At 41.9% G+C, this 17288-nt stretch overlaps 2 protein-coding genes across 4 annotated transcripts in view; both read right to left on the bottom strand.

Annotated features, from left to right (window-relative positions):
- KCTD13 (potassium channel tetramerization domain containing 13) overlaps positions 1 to 17288 on the bottom strand; it is a 131449-nt gene that overhangs the window by 47014 nt on the left and 67147 nt on the right. The gene's annotated exons all lie outside the window — the stretch shown is intronic.
- Positions 1 to 17288, bottom strand: part of TAOK2 (TAO kinase 2) — a 41497-nt gene that overhangs the window by 16166 nt on the left and 8043 nt on the right. For all 3 annotated transcript variants that reach the window (XM_060780258.2, XM_060780260.2, XM_060780259.2), the window contains exons 2-16: positions 13281 to 13453; positions 11982 to 12053; positions 11710 to 11811; positions 11358 to 11403; positions 11162 to 11258; positions 10254 to 10367; positions 8861 to 8952; positions 8630 to 8723; positions 8398 to 8479; positions 6653 to 6820; positions 6330 to 6542; positions 5275 to 5403; positions 3322 to 3558; positions 2485 to 2613; positions 1629 to 1832 (exon numbers count right to left, since the gene is read on the bottom strand). In XM_060780258.2, the coding sequence (XP_060636241.2) occupies positions 1629 to 1832; positions 2485 to 2613; positions 3322 to 3558; positions 5275 to 5403; positions 6330 to 6542; positions 6653 to 6820; positions 8398 to 8479; positions 8630 to 8723; positions 8861 to 8952; positions 10254 to 10367; positions 11162 to 11258; positions 11358 to 11403; positions 11710 to 11811; positions 11982 to 12053; positions 13281 to 13412 (1911 nt within the window). In that variant the 5' untranslated portion in view covers positions 13413 to 13453. The remainder of the gene's footprint in view (positions 1 to 1628; positions 1833 to 2484; positions 2614 to 3321; positions 3559 to 5274; positions 5404 to 6329; positions 6543 to 6652; positions 6821 to 8397; positions 8480 to 8629; positions 8724 to 8860; positions 8953 to 10253; positions 10368 to 11161; positions 11259 to 11357; positions 11404 to 11709; positions 11812 to 11981; positions 12054 to 13280; positions 13454 to 17288) is intronic.

Here is a 17288-nt window from a genome sequence, read left to right as displayed (position 1 = left end):
GTCAACAGTTACTCTTTTTCAATCTTTGTATGTATGTATGTATTCTATTTGTATCCCGGCCTTTCTCTACCCAAAAGGGGACTCAAGGCGGGTTTACATATGGCAACAATTCAATGCCTTTGGACCACAAACAATTAGAATACACTTAAGTTAAAATTAAAATTAAATGCACATTAAAACATATAAAACACTGCAATCACACCATCCTCAATCATAATCTGGGGCCATTCCAAAGATCAATTGCACACATTTCAAGGCTATTATTGCATTATAGATTAATCTCCAAAGACTTGACCCCAGAGTCAGGTTTTCATTTTCCTTCTGAAGGCCAGGATGGAGGGAGCTGCTCTAATATCACTGGGGAGAGAGTTCCACTCCTGAGGGGCAACCTCTGAGAAGACCCTATCTCTAGATCCCACCAGGCACGCCTGTGATGGAGGCAGGATAGAGAGCAGGGCCTCCCCATAAGATCTTAATCTCCACGATGGTTCGTAGAAGGAGATACGTTCAGACAGGTAAGATGGACCAGAACCATTTAGGGCTTTATAAGCTAAAGCCAGCACTTTGAATTGTGCTTGGTAGCAGACTGGCAGCCAGTAGAGCTGACGTAATAAGGGGGTTGTATGCTCCCTGTACACCGCTCTGGTGATCAACCTGGTTGCTGTTCGATGGACTATTTGAAGCTTCTGAACAGTCCTCAAAGGCAACCCCACATAGAGCACATTGCAGTAATCTATTCGGGATGTAACCAGAGCATGGATTACCATGGCCAAGTCTGATTTCCCAAGGTATGGGCACAACTGGCACACTAAAATGCTCCCCTGGCCACTGTCAAAACCTGGGGCTCCAGGCTTAGTGATGAGTCTAGGAGAACTCCCATGTTGCAAACCTGAGTCTTCGGGGGACTGTGACCCCGTCCAACACAGGCTGTAATCCTATATTCTTTTCGGCCTTTCAAGTGACCAGGAGTGCCGCTGTCTTGTCTGGATTCAATTTCAATTTGTTTGTCCTCATCCAGACTGTCACAGCTGCCAAGCACCAGTTCAGGACCTGAACAGCCTTAGTAGCAGGGGGAAAGGAATCATAGAGTTGGACACCATCTGCATACAGATGTCATTTAACTCCAAAACTCCGGATGATCTCTCCCAGTGGCTTTATGTAGATGTTCAACAACATGGGGGATAGTATTGAACCCGGCAGGACCCCACAGGACAATGACAGGCATCTCCCAACAACACTTTCTGGGAGCAGCCTTTCAGTAAGGACCAGAGCCACTGTAAAACAATACCTCCAAGACTCACTACTGCAAGGCATCCCAGAAAGATGTACAGGACATGGGAATCAGGACAAGGACCAGATCCTGTACCTGGACTACTTAATACTCTCCTGTCACTAATCATCCAATAAGGCATGCAGTCAAGCTTCTGCTCATGATGTCAGTTTTCCTGGGGCTATAGATAGCCCTACCAAGAAAGAAGAGTATGTATGTGGGGGCAGTACTTCAAGTGTAGACGGATCAATATGTCCCCCACCTTAGGCCAGTCCTCCTGCTTCTCTGTCCTTAAACCCATGACCAATATTCCAATTCTCCCTCCCCACAAAAGAAAGTTCTGCTTTCTGGTGCCCACCTCACGCAGCAAGTCCTGGTCCAAATTGTGGCGTGCCAGCAGCATCTTGCGCTTGTACTGGCGGCACTGCAACTCAAAGTATTGCCGCTGACGACGCAGAAGGTTGGCCTCTTCCTCAGCCTGATAATGCTGCATGTTCTCTTTCTGCCTCAGCAGCCACTCCTGCTTCTCCCGCTTGGGTGTGCTCTGGTTCTCCTGCAGTTCCTAAGAGAAGAACCAGAATGAGATAAGAAACTGGCAGTCCAGAGGATGGGTCCAACAATCTAAGCTTTGGGTCACAGCTAATGGCCACTTGGCTCAAAAAAGAACCATTAATTAAAAGTCCCCAAATAATCTCTCACAATCTTCCTATTGTCTACTTTTCATGACCCGTTCCTTTATTTTTAAGATATTCCCATTCCTCTTACTGTCTCTGAAGATGACAAAGATCACAGATTCTCCTGAAAACCAAATCCTTACCAAATGTTTTCCACAATGTTTCTGTCCAAAGTTTATAGTCTAACTTTATTCCTCCAAATAAGTCTGCATTGATTCTATGCTTTGCTCCTCAAGTAAGTTCCTCTAAGGAGTCTACTTTAAGTAACTGGAAAGACAGTGTCACTACAGTCTGTAAAGGAGGGCCAAGAAATGGAAATGCCAGTCTTTTCAGTTTGGGGAAGCACACTCTTTACCTCAAAGGTTTCAATCCACAAAGGAAGTCTGGGCAGAGACAAATGGGGGAAAGTGGGAAGGGCTGTTGGGTACCAGGAAGTTTGGAAAGGAGACTGGCAAACTGATGTGGGACAAAGAAAAATAAAGGCTTGCTTGCTCCCACCCCCTCATCCCAGGCATTTCTGTTTCTTTTAAAAGCTGGTACCTCTTTGAGCTGCTCCTTGCGCAACTTATACTGGCGCTTCTGTGATTCCAGCAAATTGCCCAATTCTTTCTTCTGCTGGCCCAAGATATGCTGCTGGAATTTTTTCTCCTCTGCCAGGGCTGCCTTGGCCTGTAGACAGGAAAGGAAAAGGAGAAATAGTCAGTTTAGTTAGTCTCAGGGAGCCATCAATGTCACAATTTCATACAAGGGCAGAAATAATTCAGGGAGTTTCTAATCATTGGGTGGGGGTGAGGAGATTGACTATGTGACCAACAGGCCTTTGAACTGAGGCTGGATCTACACTGCCATATAAAATTCACATTATCTGTTTTGAATTGGATTATATGGCAGCGTAGACACATATAATCCAGTTCAAAATAAATAATCGGGATTATATGGCAGTGTAGATCCAACCTGAGATTAAATGATATCCCAGCCTCTCTCTGCAACTACTAGGTTACAATTGCTCTGACCAAGAACAGCGGTAAAGATGAAGAGCAATGGGAATGCAAGTGGTGGCATATTTCTCCTTTCCATCGGGATCACTCAAAGAGTAATCCTAATAGAGCTGGAGAAGTTGGGAACCAAGTAAAGGAGGAAAAGCATTTTTGGGAGGGGTAATTCTTCACTTATTCCATTACAAGTTGTTTAACATTGGCTTGCAAAGGTTAGAGAATACAACATTCCCAATGGATTTCCCCAAGCTAGAGAGCCTGGAGGCTCTCTAGCTTGGTCCCTACACAAGTCATCATTATTGATCTCTATCCACAGCTCATCTGGCCTGGCAAAGTGACCTCCCCACCCTCTACCTCCACTCATGTAGGTCTCCTCTCTCACCTCCTTCTCAAAAATAGCTTGGTGCTTCTTGGCCAGTTTCTCGGCCTCAGCAGAGAAGTTGTTGCGGTGGGCCTCCAGCTCCTTGTCCAGCCGCAGTTGGTGCTCATCTAGCTCTGCCCGGAGCTTGTTCTCTAGAGCCAAGAGCTGCTTCTGATGCTGGCGACGCATCCGCTTGTAGCCACTCATCTGATCCCGCAGGGCTGAATCTTGTTCATGCTCCTGGATCTGACGAGTCACCTAGGAGGGTGGGCAGGAGAGAAAGAGGAAACTTCATCTGATTTGCCACCTAAACATTGCATTGAGTCGCCGAATCAGGCTGAAAAATGCGGTATAGAAATAAAGCAAATAAATAAATAAATAAATATTCTCAAGTGTTTGCCCATCAAATCTGGACTGCAGCCTGAGAGGGAATAAGAACTTGGCACCTTTCTATCTGTGCCACTCTCAGTAACTTAACCAGAAAAAATTAAGAAATAAGGTTATAGTATATTGCCAGACGTATTCAACAATTACAGAAATCAGTCACTGTTAATGGCATAGCAGCCAAACAAAGAATCTCAGCCTTCATTTTTAAATGAACATTTCTGGTCTCTCTTAGTTACTAATAGTGCTGGAAAAAGATCCCAAATATGTTTGCAGGAAAGTGTTTGGACCTGAAATTTCATGATAACTTCTCTTAGGTCCATACCCCCTGGCCTTGCAAAGAGAAAATCATCACCAGTGTTGCTAGATAAAGCTCCCAAACAGTTGATTGAGAACAAAGAGGAGTCTAAAAATTTGTGCTCAATTTCCCCACCCAATACTCTTCTAATGAAGCCATTATAAATGGGTTTAAAACCTTGCATTAAGTACCGTATATACTCGAGTATAAGCCGGGTTTTAAGCCCTTTTTTAAGGCTGAAAAAAAAAACCTCAGCTTCTATTAGAGTCAAAGATATTCATTATTTTACTATGTTGTTGTTATCATTATTATTACATTTATTTAGTCTATGTTGTATTACATTTATTATTTTCCTCTATTATTACTGTTATTATTACATTCGTTTTATTTTACTCTATTATTATTATTATTATTATTACCTTTATTATTTTACTCTCTTTATAATTATTGGAAGGATATGTAAGCACTTTTACATTGAACAAGGTTGGACAGTCTTACCTTAAATTACAGTTTTATGTAAATATTCAAAAACATTTAACCTACTGATGCCTCAATTAATGTAAATTTATTTATTTATTTACTTACCTACTATATTTATATACTGTCCCTCTCAGCCCGCAGGCAACTCAGGGCGCTTCACAATTGGTGCCAAAACCATAAAATACAATTTCAATACAATAAAAACAATCGGATAATAAAACCATAACAAAATCAATAAAAACATGAACATTAGAGTCTCCTATTAAAAACATTGGTATCTATTTTTATTTTGAAATTTACCAGTAGCTGCTGCTTTTTTCACCCTCGGCTTATACTCGAGTCAATACATTTTTCCAGTTTTTTGTGGTAAAATTTGGTGCCCTGGTTTATATTCGGGTCTTATATTCAAGTATATACGGTACCTTCTATTTCAATTCCTGCACTCTACGGTACCTTCTATTTTTACTGCACACTAGCTCCACTTCAAATTCCCCCAAAGTATTAATCTTGGCCAGTGATGTTTCAAATAGCTTTTCCAAACCTGGTACCCTTAGATGTGTTGGGTGACAGCTCTCACCATAACACTGGCTGGTAATGATTTGAGTTGTCCAATACATCTAGAGTACAAGCTGGGGAAAGCCTACTTTAGATGTACCCAACAAAAATCCAAGAGGCAGCAGCATTTGCTTCTAGTCGATTAGTTCTCTAGTCGAGGCTGCTTGCACTTGCACAGAAGAACATGACTACAACAGGAACAATAAAGCAAATAAACCCACAATGAAACACACAAGCACGAATCAATCCTGACTTACCAGGGAAGCAGTACGGATGGTGGCAAAGTGGTCTCGGTTGCGGCAGTAGGCACGGCGTCGGGCAGCTGAGGATGAGCTCTGGGGCTCCATCTCAGGCTGATAGGGGTCATCGTACAAATTGTCATGGCCCTGAGAAGGACCAAAAAAGAAACACGTGTGAAGGATGGGAGAGTTGATCTGGACCATACACAACCAATAAAATCCATTCCCTATTTCTCACAATTCATCTGATAAATAGATAGTCCCCAATTCAGTGCTTCTGTCAATTTGGGAGTTCAACACATCTATCACTGCTTGCCATCATAAAATAGCAGTATAGTGTCTAGATCCAGGGAAGTCATGCTACCCCTCAATTCTACCTTGGTCAGACCACATCCAGAATACTGTGTCCAATTCAGGGCACCGCAATTGAAGGGAGATGTTGACAAGCTGGAATGTGTCCAGAGAAGAGCAACACAAATGTTCAAGGGTCTGGAGAACAAGCCCTATGAGGAGCGGCTTAAAGAGCTAGGCATGTTTAGCCTGCAGAAGAGAAGGCTGAGACATGATGAGAGCCTTGTATAAATATGTGATGGGAAGTCATAGGGAGGAGGGAGCAAACCTGTTTTCTGGTGCCCTGGAGACAAGGATGTGGAACAATGGCTAGAAACTTCAAATGAATGATTCTCTCTAAACATTAGGAAGAACTTCCTGACTGTGAGAGCTGTTCACCAGTGGAACTGTCTGCCCTGGGGTGTGGTGGCGGCTCCTTCTTTGGAGGCTTTTAAACAGAGGCTGGATGGCCATCTGTCGAGGGTGCTTTGCGATTTTCCTGCTTCTTGGCAGGGGGTTGGACTGGATGGCCCATGAGGTCTCTTCCAACTCTATGATTCTTTCACCCACAATTACGGCAGCTCACACCCCTAGACAAACCTGATCTCTTGCTAGAGGTGACATTCCAAGTACCAGGTGTCACCCTTCCTTAGACGCAATCCCCCATCATCCCCACTACACATATTATTATTATCTCCTGCTACTGTGTCTTAGGTTCCCCCACTGAAGCACTGATTCTGTACCGGGAGACGATGGATGACTGAGCTGTTGGAGGTGACCGTGTGCTCGCCTTCCTGCATCATGGCGATCTCAGCCCCATCGTCATCATCGGAGGCATCTGCCAGGCTGTTGACACTGCTGCTCTGGCTGCTGGCACTGATGGACATGCTGGGCACCGAATGGCTGCTCTCCATGCTGTTAATGGTGCCTGTCCGGTGGAGAAACTGCTCCACCTCCTAGCAAGACAGAGAAGAGGTAAGAGAAAGGCACTGCATCTGAGGTGCGAAAGAGAGGAGGCTGCCTCTGGACTAAGCAAATTGAAGGAAAACAAACTGGAAGGCCTCACCTCCTCTTCTTCTGGTGCTTCAGCATTTGGGCCATTCTGTGCCTCCTGGAAAAGGATTTTCTTCATCTTGCGATACTGCAAGTTGTCAAGCTCCCTGACAGCATCCTTGGTCCGTTGGATCAGGTCCATGATAACTGTCTGAGGTCGTTCTCTCAAGAGGAAGCGATGCTGCGGGGCCACAAGTAAAAGTGGCATTAGGTAAATCATAATTTGTGAAAAAAGCGTTTGAAGTATGTTCTCCACTGGTTCTTTCATGGTGCGACTGAATGAATGAATAACTTGAGCCAAATACCTTGGGATACGCACAAACATAGTTATGCTTACACTCCACCCACTGGAAACAATGTAAGTTATTCAAAAAATTACCGAATCTGGATCTAAGCCATAGAGAAAATTCAGTCCTTTGCAGGGGAAATTAAAACCAAGAACAACTGCAAATACTGTAAAAAGGTAAAGGATTCCCCTAACATTAAGTCTAGTTGAGTCCGACTCTGAGAGGTGGTGCTCATCTCCATTTCTAAGCCGAACAGCCGGCGTTGTCCGTAGACGCCTCCAAGGTTATGTGGCCAGCATGACTGCATGGAGTACTGTTACCTTCCTGCAGAAGTGGTACCTTTTGATCTAGTCACATTTGCATGTTTTTGAATTGCTAGGTTGGCGGAAGCTGGGGCTAACAGCAGGAGCTCATCCTACTCCCCAGATTCAAACCGCTGACCTTTTGGTCAGCAAGTTCAGCAGCTCAGCGGTTTAACCTGCTGTGCCACCGGGGGCTCCATGTAAATAGTGGAGAAGTGGAGAAGTAGAGAAATAAAACTTCTGGGAATTTGGAACCGAAGGGTATATTTTCTTTCTTATTGTAGAAAAAAATGATATATTTTCAGAAAAAAAAGGAAACGATGCCATCACATCAGCATCCTTGACAATTTTAAAGTTCTTTTGTAGGTTTAGGAAAATAAGCTTCATTATACAGTACAGCTCAGAGATAAATATATTTTATTAAAAACATTACTGTAAGTTGGATTTATTTTTTTAAATGTAATTTTTTTACAAATACAACTGTATGATCCTGCACTATAAAAAACCTCTTTGCTCTTGCCATTTGCAGAGGAGCAAGGAAATGAAATAATGAAAATTAGTATAATAAAGATTCATTCTCTATAAGTGCCAACCACACATGAAGCATTCATAAAAAGAACTGAGACAAGGAGGTGGAGTTAGGATCACAAGTCATAATGGTCTGATACTATACATAGTCATTAGTCATAGTTCTATTTATTTATTTATTAACTATATTTCTACCCTGCTCTTCTCATCCCAAAGGGAACTCAGAGTCGCTTACAATTATGGCAAATTTCAATGCTGCATTACAAAACAAATAAACAAATACAACACATAAACATAAAAATTAGTCCTACATAGGAATCTTCCTCTTACATATATTTTAAGAAATGATTTAGGGTCTGTATATATAAGAACATTACATCTTAAAACATTTCTTCTTTCTAAAAGAAAATATTTTATAATCAATTTTTCGGTTTTTCCAGAGGGAAAGAGGTTTTAAAAAAGCAGAAGGAAAATTTTCCAATTTTCCAGTATTTTTGCCAGGCCGTATCTTTATTGGGAAGATAGAATCAATCCTCCAGTGTTCTGCTAAATCAATTAAATGTAAGTATAACGTAAGTAGAAGAGAGGAAGGCATGAGGAAGAAAAGAAGAAGCTTTGGCAAGAAACTAGACTGGGAGTACCTTGAGCAGCACGTCAGAGGTTGGGCGGTCCTGGGGGATCTTCTGCAGGCACGAATCCACAAAGTTCCGGAAATATTCGGACCTTGAGGAAAGCAGGGAAGGGAAATCAGAGAGTTTTGCCTTCTTTACAGCTTCAAATTCTTATGTTTCCCTCCACCACTAGAGTTTTAAACTTATCACGCTCAATTGCGAGCTTTGAAAAAGCTCCACTAGTATTCTGAAATGTCCTTACCAGTGACTGGACTGGAGGAGAGGAGAATCATTCTGGGCGATGTGGTATAAGGCACTCATAGCATTCATGTTAAAGAGAGGTGGTTTGCGCTCCGCTGAGGATAGAAGGAAACCGTTATTAACAATGCCCTTTATCATCAATCCCACCCATTCTATGTCCCACAGATGCCTCCAAGACAGTTAAGGCAAGAAAGCTCTTAAACATTTTAGTTCTTAAGCACTTATTGTTTACCAAGTTCGATGCAAGTGATGCCAAGTGACCAGACATCCACCTTGCCGTCATATTGTCCCTCATCCATGGCTAGGATCACCTCAGGAGCCATCCTAGAAAGAGTTATATGAAAAGTGGTGTGTCATTGTGATGTCTAATCTGTAAGAACCTACACAAGGCATAGGGAGACATATAGTCCAATAACGTCTGGAGAGCAACACTTTCTCCATCCCTGATATACACACTTCAGTCCTTTAACTACAAAAGGACAACTTCCTTTCACTAAAAGAAAACAACCCACTTTGTTATGCTTAGATTCTCATTTCTCAATACTATTCATACCAAAAGGAAATAAATTATTTTAATTTATTGAATAACTTCATTACTGCTGAAGTTATTATGGGTCCCCAATGTTACACATTTTGCCTAATCTATATGAGAGACCTTGTTATTCTGTGAATTGTCTGCTGCTTTTATCATGTTCTGATAAATTCAAGACTTTTAAGAAGTAGTAATGTATTTTCCAATCCCTCCTGAAAATAACCCCCCTTTATGTAGTCTGCTAATTTTTCCTTGCTGTTTAAGGAACCAAAGAATCTTGATTTGATTTGAACTTGCCCCATTTTAACTCATAATACAGTCTCCCTCTAGTAGCTTCCTAATAACTGTTAGGAAAAACTACCCTAAAGCAGAGCATCCAAAAAACAAACAGGATACTAAAAACTGAGCATCAGCTCTTTAACAAGGAAAGTGTGACGTGCTCTGTGATATGGCTGGAAAGAATTCAGAGTTTAGGAGGCAAACATGCAGTTTCCAATATTAAAAATCACAAAAGTTCATTTACAATAATAAACAATAACTGCATTTCTTAACAGTAAGAACTGGGTCTGAGCTACTCCATCTCTTCTAAGGTAAAGAACTGGGTCTGAGCTACTCCATCTCTTCTAAGGTTTCAAAGAGAGGGAAAAAATACAATCACTACATCTCTCCCAACCTACAAGCAGAGAGAGATCTCAAAGCACACAGCACATACTCTCTATACTACAGTGTAAGAAGGCAGGAGTCAAATTCAAAAAGCTTGGAGTATCCATTTAAAACAACCAAGCAGAATAAGAGGGAAAGAGCTAAGAGAGATGAAAAAGATACATTCCCAACTGTCATTCAAGAGACATGAGGGAAGAGAATTCCCTCAGCCTATACAAAACTAACTGCTCCACATTGAGGACTTGAGACTTGGACAGCGTGGAGTTGAATTCCAACAATAACAACATCTGCAAACGCCACTCAGCAAAGCCATGGATCATTCAAAACACTTGGAAGGGCAACTGATTAGAAAACGGAGATACAAATACTTCTGGCTGTGGATATTCCTCCCCCCACCCCTCCCCCAGTCAGGCTGGTCCTGCCAACTTACCAGTATGGAGTGCCAACAAAAGAGTTAGCAGGAGCAATGATGGAGGCTGAGCCAAAGTCCCCCAGCTTCACTTGTCCTGGTTCTGTCAGCAATATATTCCCAGCTTTCACATCTCTGAAAAAGATAGGTTTGGTTGTTAAAAACTGCAAAGGCAAGCAGCGATGAAGGCTCTGGCCAGTGAAAAAAGAAAATAGTGAGAAACCAGGGATGGCAGGAAAGGGAAGACAGATAAGTACTGATCAGGACTGGGTCACACAGGATGCATTGAGATTTTTAAAAGTGGTGTTACAGACCGTGTAAAAATCCAGTTTTAAATTGAAAGCTGGCATTTCCCGTTATTTCTCTGGGCAGGAGGAATCTTATGGTACTATTAGCTGTTCCCTGCCATGCGTTGCTATGGTCCAGTCTGTGTATATGTGCTGTGTGTGTGTACACACACACATATATACACATATACACATATATACATACACACACACACACACATATAGATGGTTTTGGGCATGTGTTGCAATGTATTTTTTTGGCTTTTTAAATCTCTTCTGCTGTGTCTTTCAGTGTTTTTATGAGTGATGGTCACTCGTTGGTCTGATATGGGTATTGTGTCCAAATTTGGTGTCAATTCGCCCAGTGGTTTTTGAGTTATGTTAATCCCACAAACGAACATTACATTTTTATTTATATAGATAATACATCCTATTTAAAATCAAGTTCTAAGCATTAATCCTGGGATTTTCATTCACTTCACACATACATATAATGCTTTGTGGCACTGTTTCAACTCTGCTGGGCCTGCACTAAAAGCCCTGCATATTTTTATTGAGTTGGTCACTCTATCACCCAGTTTGCCCAGGACAGGACAGGGAGGAGATGGGATTACAGAGGCAAGGAAGGTATGCATATCTCACCTGTGAATCATGTTGTGCGAATGCAGGTACGCAAGCCCCTGCAGGGCGCCATGAGTTATGGCTGCAATCTCTACTTCTTGCAGTGGTTTCTTGTGCACTAAAAAGAGGCAGAAGGGAAGACAGAGCACATCACAAGGAAGTTGAGGAAAAAGGAGATAGAAAATAAGCTATGTTTACACAGGTTTGGGTTACTCACCTTCCAGCAAGTCTGAGGCTGAACCTAGGCAGTATTCCATCACCAGCTAGTGGAGTAAGAGGTCGGGAAGGAAATGAGGACATGTCAGGATATATGTATATACCAGGTATTGTCAAACTTAGACCCTGCAGGTATTTTGGACTTCAACTCCTACAATACCTAACAGCCTCAGGCCCTTTCCTTTTCCCCCTCAGCCGCTTAAGCAGCTGAGGGGGAAAAGGAAGGGGCCTGAGGCTGTTAGGAATGATAGGAGTTGAAGTCCAAAACACCTGGAAGGCTCAAGTTTGCCCATTCCTGGCCTAGAGTGTTTCACCCCAAAGGATTAGCGCAAACCATTTCTCTCTCATCTTACCCATGCTGTATGTTCCCGTAGATAGCAGCCCTTATACTCGATTGTGTTTGGATGCCGCAGCTTTTGCAGAAACTTCACCTCCTTGATAATGTCTTGCCACTTCTGGAAGACACAGAAAGGGAGCCTGGGTACAGAATGTCTTGCATTTGAATGGAGGAGAGAACTGTAGGACTAGAAACTGGGGCAAATGAAATATCCAGGGCCATGGGAGTCCAGCAATTACTAATTGTCAAAATATCTCTCATGTTTTAAAGAAAAGACGAAGCACAAACCTCATTTGATTGCTTCCCACTGTAGGACATTTTCTTGATGGCCACCACTTCATTGTTGCGTATGTCTCTGGCCTGAGAAGGGAACAGAGAATAAGCCAATGGAGGAGAGAATTGAGAGTAGTGGTCAGAATCAGGAAGCAGGTAAGAGAGAAGTGGCGTTTTGTTTCTGTGCCTGAAAGAGGCAATGCAGATCAAAGGTATAAGACAATGTTGTGGTTCAATGTTGTGTTTTTTCCATCAGCCCACTTTGGTTGGGATTCAATGTTTACTTTTAAGCTCTTTTTTTGTATCTATATTTGAATTACTTCTAAGCTTGTTATTGTATTTATATTCAAATTATTATCTCATGTTTTATTATTGATATGTTAATTGTTTAAATTCATGTTATGTTTATTATTATACGTGTAATGTGGCATTGTATGCCATGGATTGTAAGCCACCCTAAGTCCCCCACTGTGGTGAGAAGGGTGGGGTATAAATGTAGTATAATAATAATAATAATAATAATAATAATAATAATAATGGCTATCCATCATCTTAGAGTTATTAGGAATAGAGCAAGTCTGAGATATGTACAAGTGTCAGGGACCTATCTCTTTTACTAAAAACATAAATGGAGCCATGAAGGAACACTAAGGATCTATTGGGCCCAATATATGAAACTGTACAATCAGAACATGGCTTTCCCTCATTACCAGCATCTGTTTTAGTGACATAAGTGGCTCTGAACCTGGGAAGATGGAAACAAAGACCATAGCTAGGAGTCCCTGCCATGTGAGCAGTGGAAAAGAATGGTGCCTGGGGCAGAGGACAAATTGGCATTCTGCCATGGCTAAAATCTCACTTAACAATATCCCAGGTCAACTAATTACTTGAACAGGCTAAGGTAGAAAATTTCAACATCCTAGAATTAAAAATGTCATCATAAAAAAAGCAGTTATCTTGTGTTGATATCCAAAAAGATTGGGACACCTGTCTCACTTTGCTGAACAATAGGGATATGCCCTTCGTGGCTCTAAGGCACAATATGAGTACTTAAGACAAGGGTCATTCTGTAAAAACTGCTCGAAGTTATTGTATTGTTTTTGAGTTATTGTAGGTTTTTGACCTCACAACTTCTGTGGATGCCTGCCATAGATGCAGGTGAAATGTCAGGAGAGAATGCTTCTAGAACATGGCAATACAGCCCGAAAAACCTACAACAACCCGGTGATTCCGGCTATGAAAGCCTTCGACAATACATTGCTCTAAGTGACCTCCACCAAGTGTAGTTCTGTCAATATTGCCACCAGCACTCACAAAGTACACAGCGCCGAAGCTGCCATGGCCAATCTCCCGCAGATCAACAAAGAGCTTCTCAGGGTCATCCTTGAAGAAAAGTTCAGCCACCTCAGGATCCTTCAAGCTGCCAGCCCGAGCATTCGACGGCATGATGGCCGTGGAAGGGGCTGGGCCTCACTCTCACCCTTTACCTAAGGAAGGGAAACAGAGATGAGCTCTCTTACCATAGCTGGAAAGTTGTGATTCACCTGTCTTGCAGAAACAAAATAATCTACACCTCGTGAGTATCATGATAAGAGAGCCTTTACCTGTCTCCTTCAGTTTATTGATAGGTAAAGGGAAGGAATAACGGTTCTATCAATTTCATCACACTAGAGAATGAATGCACTTTAAATCCAGTTTCTGCCTCCTGTAGAATTCTGGGGTTTGTAGTTTAGTGAGGCTGTTAAAGGCTCCTTCCTAAACTACAAACCCTAGAATTCTGCAGGAGGCAGCAACCAGATTTCAAGTGGATTCATTCTCTAGTGTGATGAGGTAGTAAATGAAGTGTCTCACTTTTTTCTGAAGAGAACCAGGATCCATGTCCAATCTTATCAATGGTAGGTCACATAGTGGTCTCTTCAAGATACTTTCTTTGCAGAATCATGCAAATTCCCATCCACATCAACCACCCCAAAGAATGGCAAGAATATGACAATCAATGAGAGTACAAAGCAAAGCAATGCAGGAGAAAGGCAAGATTCTATAGAGGTAAAACTGCTTTTCCCCCTTATTAAGGTTTTTCTCCTCCCATACACAAGGCAGGATTCAGCAGGGAACTGGAAATGTAGAGCAGCATGCAACTCCCACCTTTTCTTATCTCTGCCTTCACCACTTTCCCCTGCTCTCATTCTTGACTTGAGTTCTTTGTTCTTTCCAGGAAAGCTTAGGCATCCTGATGAGTCTCTTCCGCTTTCCAGGGACATGAGGTTGCCTTAGTAAGAGCACAGCTGTCCCTGTAGCTTCACAACTCAAATAAAACCCTTTCCTCCTTCAGTTACAGGACTATAGGTTCTTGCTCATTTTTTTTTCTCTTATGTGGATCAAGCAAAATATGCTACTAGTCTCATGGACCTGCATGGCCAACTGTTCCTTCAGAATAATCCACAGGATTGCAATCAGAGGGGCCATGTTCTCATTTAGGCCTCATTTACACTGACCATTTAATGCAGTTTTAAGATAGCTTTGAACTACAGCGACTAGACAACAAACCTTCGCAAAAGCACATGAAAGAATCATCATCTAGGCCTCATACTGGTTCCAGGCGGGTTATTTTGCACAGCAAAATCACCTTAATAGTAGTTCAAAACAGACTGAAATAGTGTAGATGTACCTAAAAAGTTACTTCATCTTATTGAGCCTTTTAATTTAATTTCTCTTCTATACTTGCTGACAGGACACTACAATACAACCTAATATATATGTTTGTTCCTTGAAACCAGTGGTTCTCAACCTGTGGGTCCCCAGATGTTTTGGCCTTCAACTCCTAGAAATCCTAACAGCTGGTAAACGGACTGGGATTTCTGGGAGTTGTGGGCCAAAACCCCTTAGGACCCACAGGTTGAGAACCACTGCTTTAAACACACTTATGTTGTCTTTGAGACTTTCTTATCCTCATAGAAGAGTGGCTACCTTTGCTGTTCTCTTCATACATTTCTTTCCATATTTGCATTTTTGACTTTTCCAGATTTGATTATTCAAGAATTTGATTAAAACTCTCTAGGGATCATTAGGTTCTCCAGTGCAATTCTGTGGTTCGGCTTTCAGTGGAAGTTGATGACAGAGTCATTCTGGAAGATCTAAAAATTCCTAGAGAGGTGTTCCCTTATGTAAAAAAGGTAATTCTTTTATTCACAATTTTTTCACTTTCATGGGGGTCATGTGTTCTGAACTCCAGGAAATGTGGCAGGCTGACTGTAAAGTGAGGGGATCTGCTATGAAGTATCAAAGGGAATTGTGAGAAAACACTCAGGAAAATAAAACTTGTAAAAGATTTCACTGGATTTAGTATTTTTTCTGAGGAAGGAGACTTTTATAGTTGTCAATACAGATTGACTGGCAGTGAAGAAGTTGCCTACTCCTAATCCATACACCCCAGATGTACTTAAAACTGTTCTTACTTGTTATTTTTATTATAAAATTTTGGTTGGTTACATGTGAAACACTTGGATATTACCATTAAGAAAAACAAACTACTGAACTGTAACAAAGACTCAGGAAAGAAGACACGTTTATGTTCCTAAATCAGTTGAAACTTCTGAATACCTTCTCCCACTCAATCTCAATTAACTTATTTATGAGATTTATTTTTAATCTGTTTAAATGCTATACACGTTTGCCATTGACTTCCCAAACTTGGTACATCTCTAGAATCTAGTTTTTACTTTAAAAAAAACCCTTAAGAATTAATGGCTGGGGTATTTATTTAATGGTCCAAGACCTTGAAATGAGGTGGGACATTACAGAAAATTGCTGAATTACTTTCAGTCCTTTCACAAGAAGACCACATATTTTAATATGAATTTAACACCAGAAAGCAACAGGGCTTCTTTCAACAGACAGATGGTATTCCTGTCCTCAACCAGTAGCAAAGAAACTGAATTTCAGGAAGTCCAAAGTGCCTTGGAAGGTTCCTGGAGCACAAGGATGTATTTGTCACATCCTTGTCACAATGTGGGGCAGACATGTAGTCTACTACACTGCCCTAGATGGCAAGGGGGCAGGGTTGACAGGCTGGCTCCTTTGCATGCACATGCAAGCACAGCTTGGAAAATATACTGCAACACCCATGATCCCTAGTCAGTATGCTAGCAATGGGTTTCGAAGGATTGGAGTCCAAAGTTTTGAAACAGCATAAGCATCTCCACGTAAGGTATAACCCCAAAACTGGGGAACCAAGGACTTATGGCAGGAATAATCCCAGGGAACGCCCCCCCCCTCCCCCGCAATTCTCTGATTACTAAATATATCCCAGAATGATGTGCATTCTTCACCTTTGTTCCAGATAAAACCCAGGGCAAATTTGGAACAGGTTCCTCTGGAACAAAAAGAGTGCAAACTTCAAGCTACTCAGAAGATGGTTTATCATATTCTTAACTGGATAATACAATAGCTCAACAGTAGCAGATGGGAAACATCCCAAGGAAAAATAGGCATCTGTCATCTGTGTGTCTCACGCGAACCCTATGGAAAGGGCCCATGAACCATTGTCTGTATGGGCTGATGCGTCTGGACAGTGGAGACTACCCATGAAATCACAGCCATCTGGGCATCTCTCCATTCCCAGTCATTTGCTTCAGAGAAAGGATTAGCAACTTCAGACTCACAAGAAAAGTGAGACCGGGTGCATTTTCCTTTCAGAAGAGCACCAATCTGCAAATGAACCTCATTTGTTTAAACAAGCCACTTGGGGTCACTCCTCTTCTCCCTCTGAGACGGGCAGCTGTCAGTGGACAGACTCCCCTCCTCCATCCAGCCCAGTGAACAGAAAAACAAGGAAATCAAGTGAGTTCAGGCGGGTTGTGTCAGCAAGAGGAAATCCTTGTATTGTTCACTTGCTTCCCAGGGAACAATCCAAAGCAAAAAGGCAAACCACAAGGCCAACCTTGGCAGTGGGAACACTGGCAGGAAGGTATCTGGATCGACACTGAGGGATGCAGAATGAAATGCAGATTTACATTCTCAGACTCTAGAACACAGGTACACTGCAGCTCCCAGTACTAATGACCACTAGGTTGTTAAGACCTGTACTCCAACATCATCTGATGGAAATACAGTTTGGATGAGACGGATATTAATTCCATAGAAAAGCATCAGCCTTGAATATCAGTTTTGGGACAGGAGAAGTAGGAAATAAATTGAACAAATAATCTTTACAGGAAGAGCAAAACTGCTGCCTGGAAACATAAAATGTACTACTGCAACAACAACAACAACAACAACAACAACAAAAACCTCAATCATAGAGGTGATGCAGTATAATATTTA

This window comes from Anolis sagrei, chromosome 6 (assembly GCF_037176765.1).
Source record: "Anolis sagrei isolate rAnoSag1 chromosome 6, rAnoSag1.mat, whole genome shotgun sequence".
Lineage (NCBI taxonomy): Eukaryota > Metazoa > Chordata > Lepidosauria > Squamata > Dactyloidae > Anolis > Anolis sagrei.
Note: the sequence above shows the minus strand (reverse complement) of the source record. Positions and strands in the feature narration are given on the sequence as shown.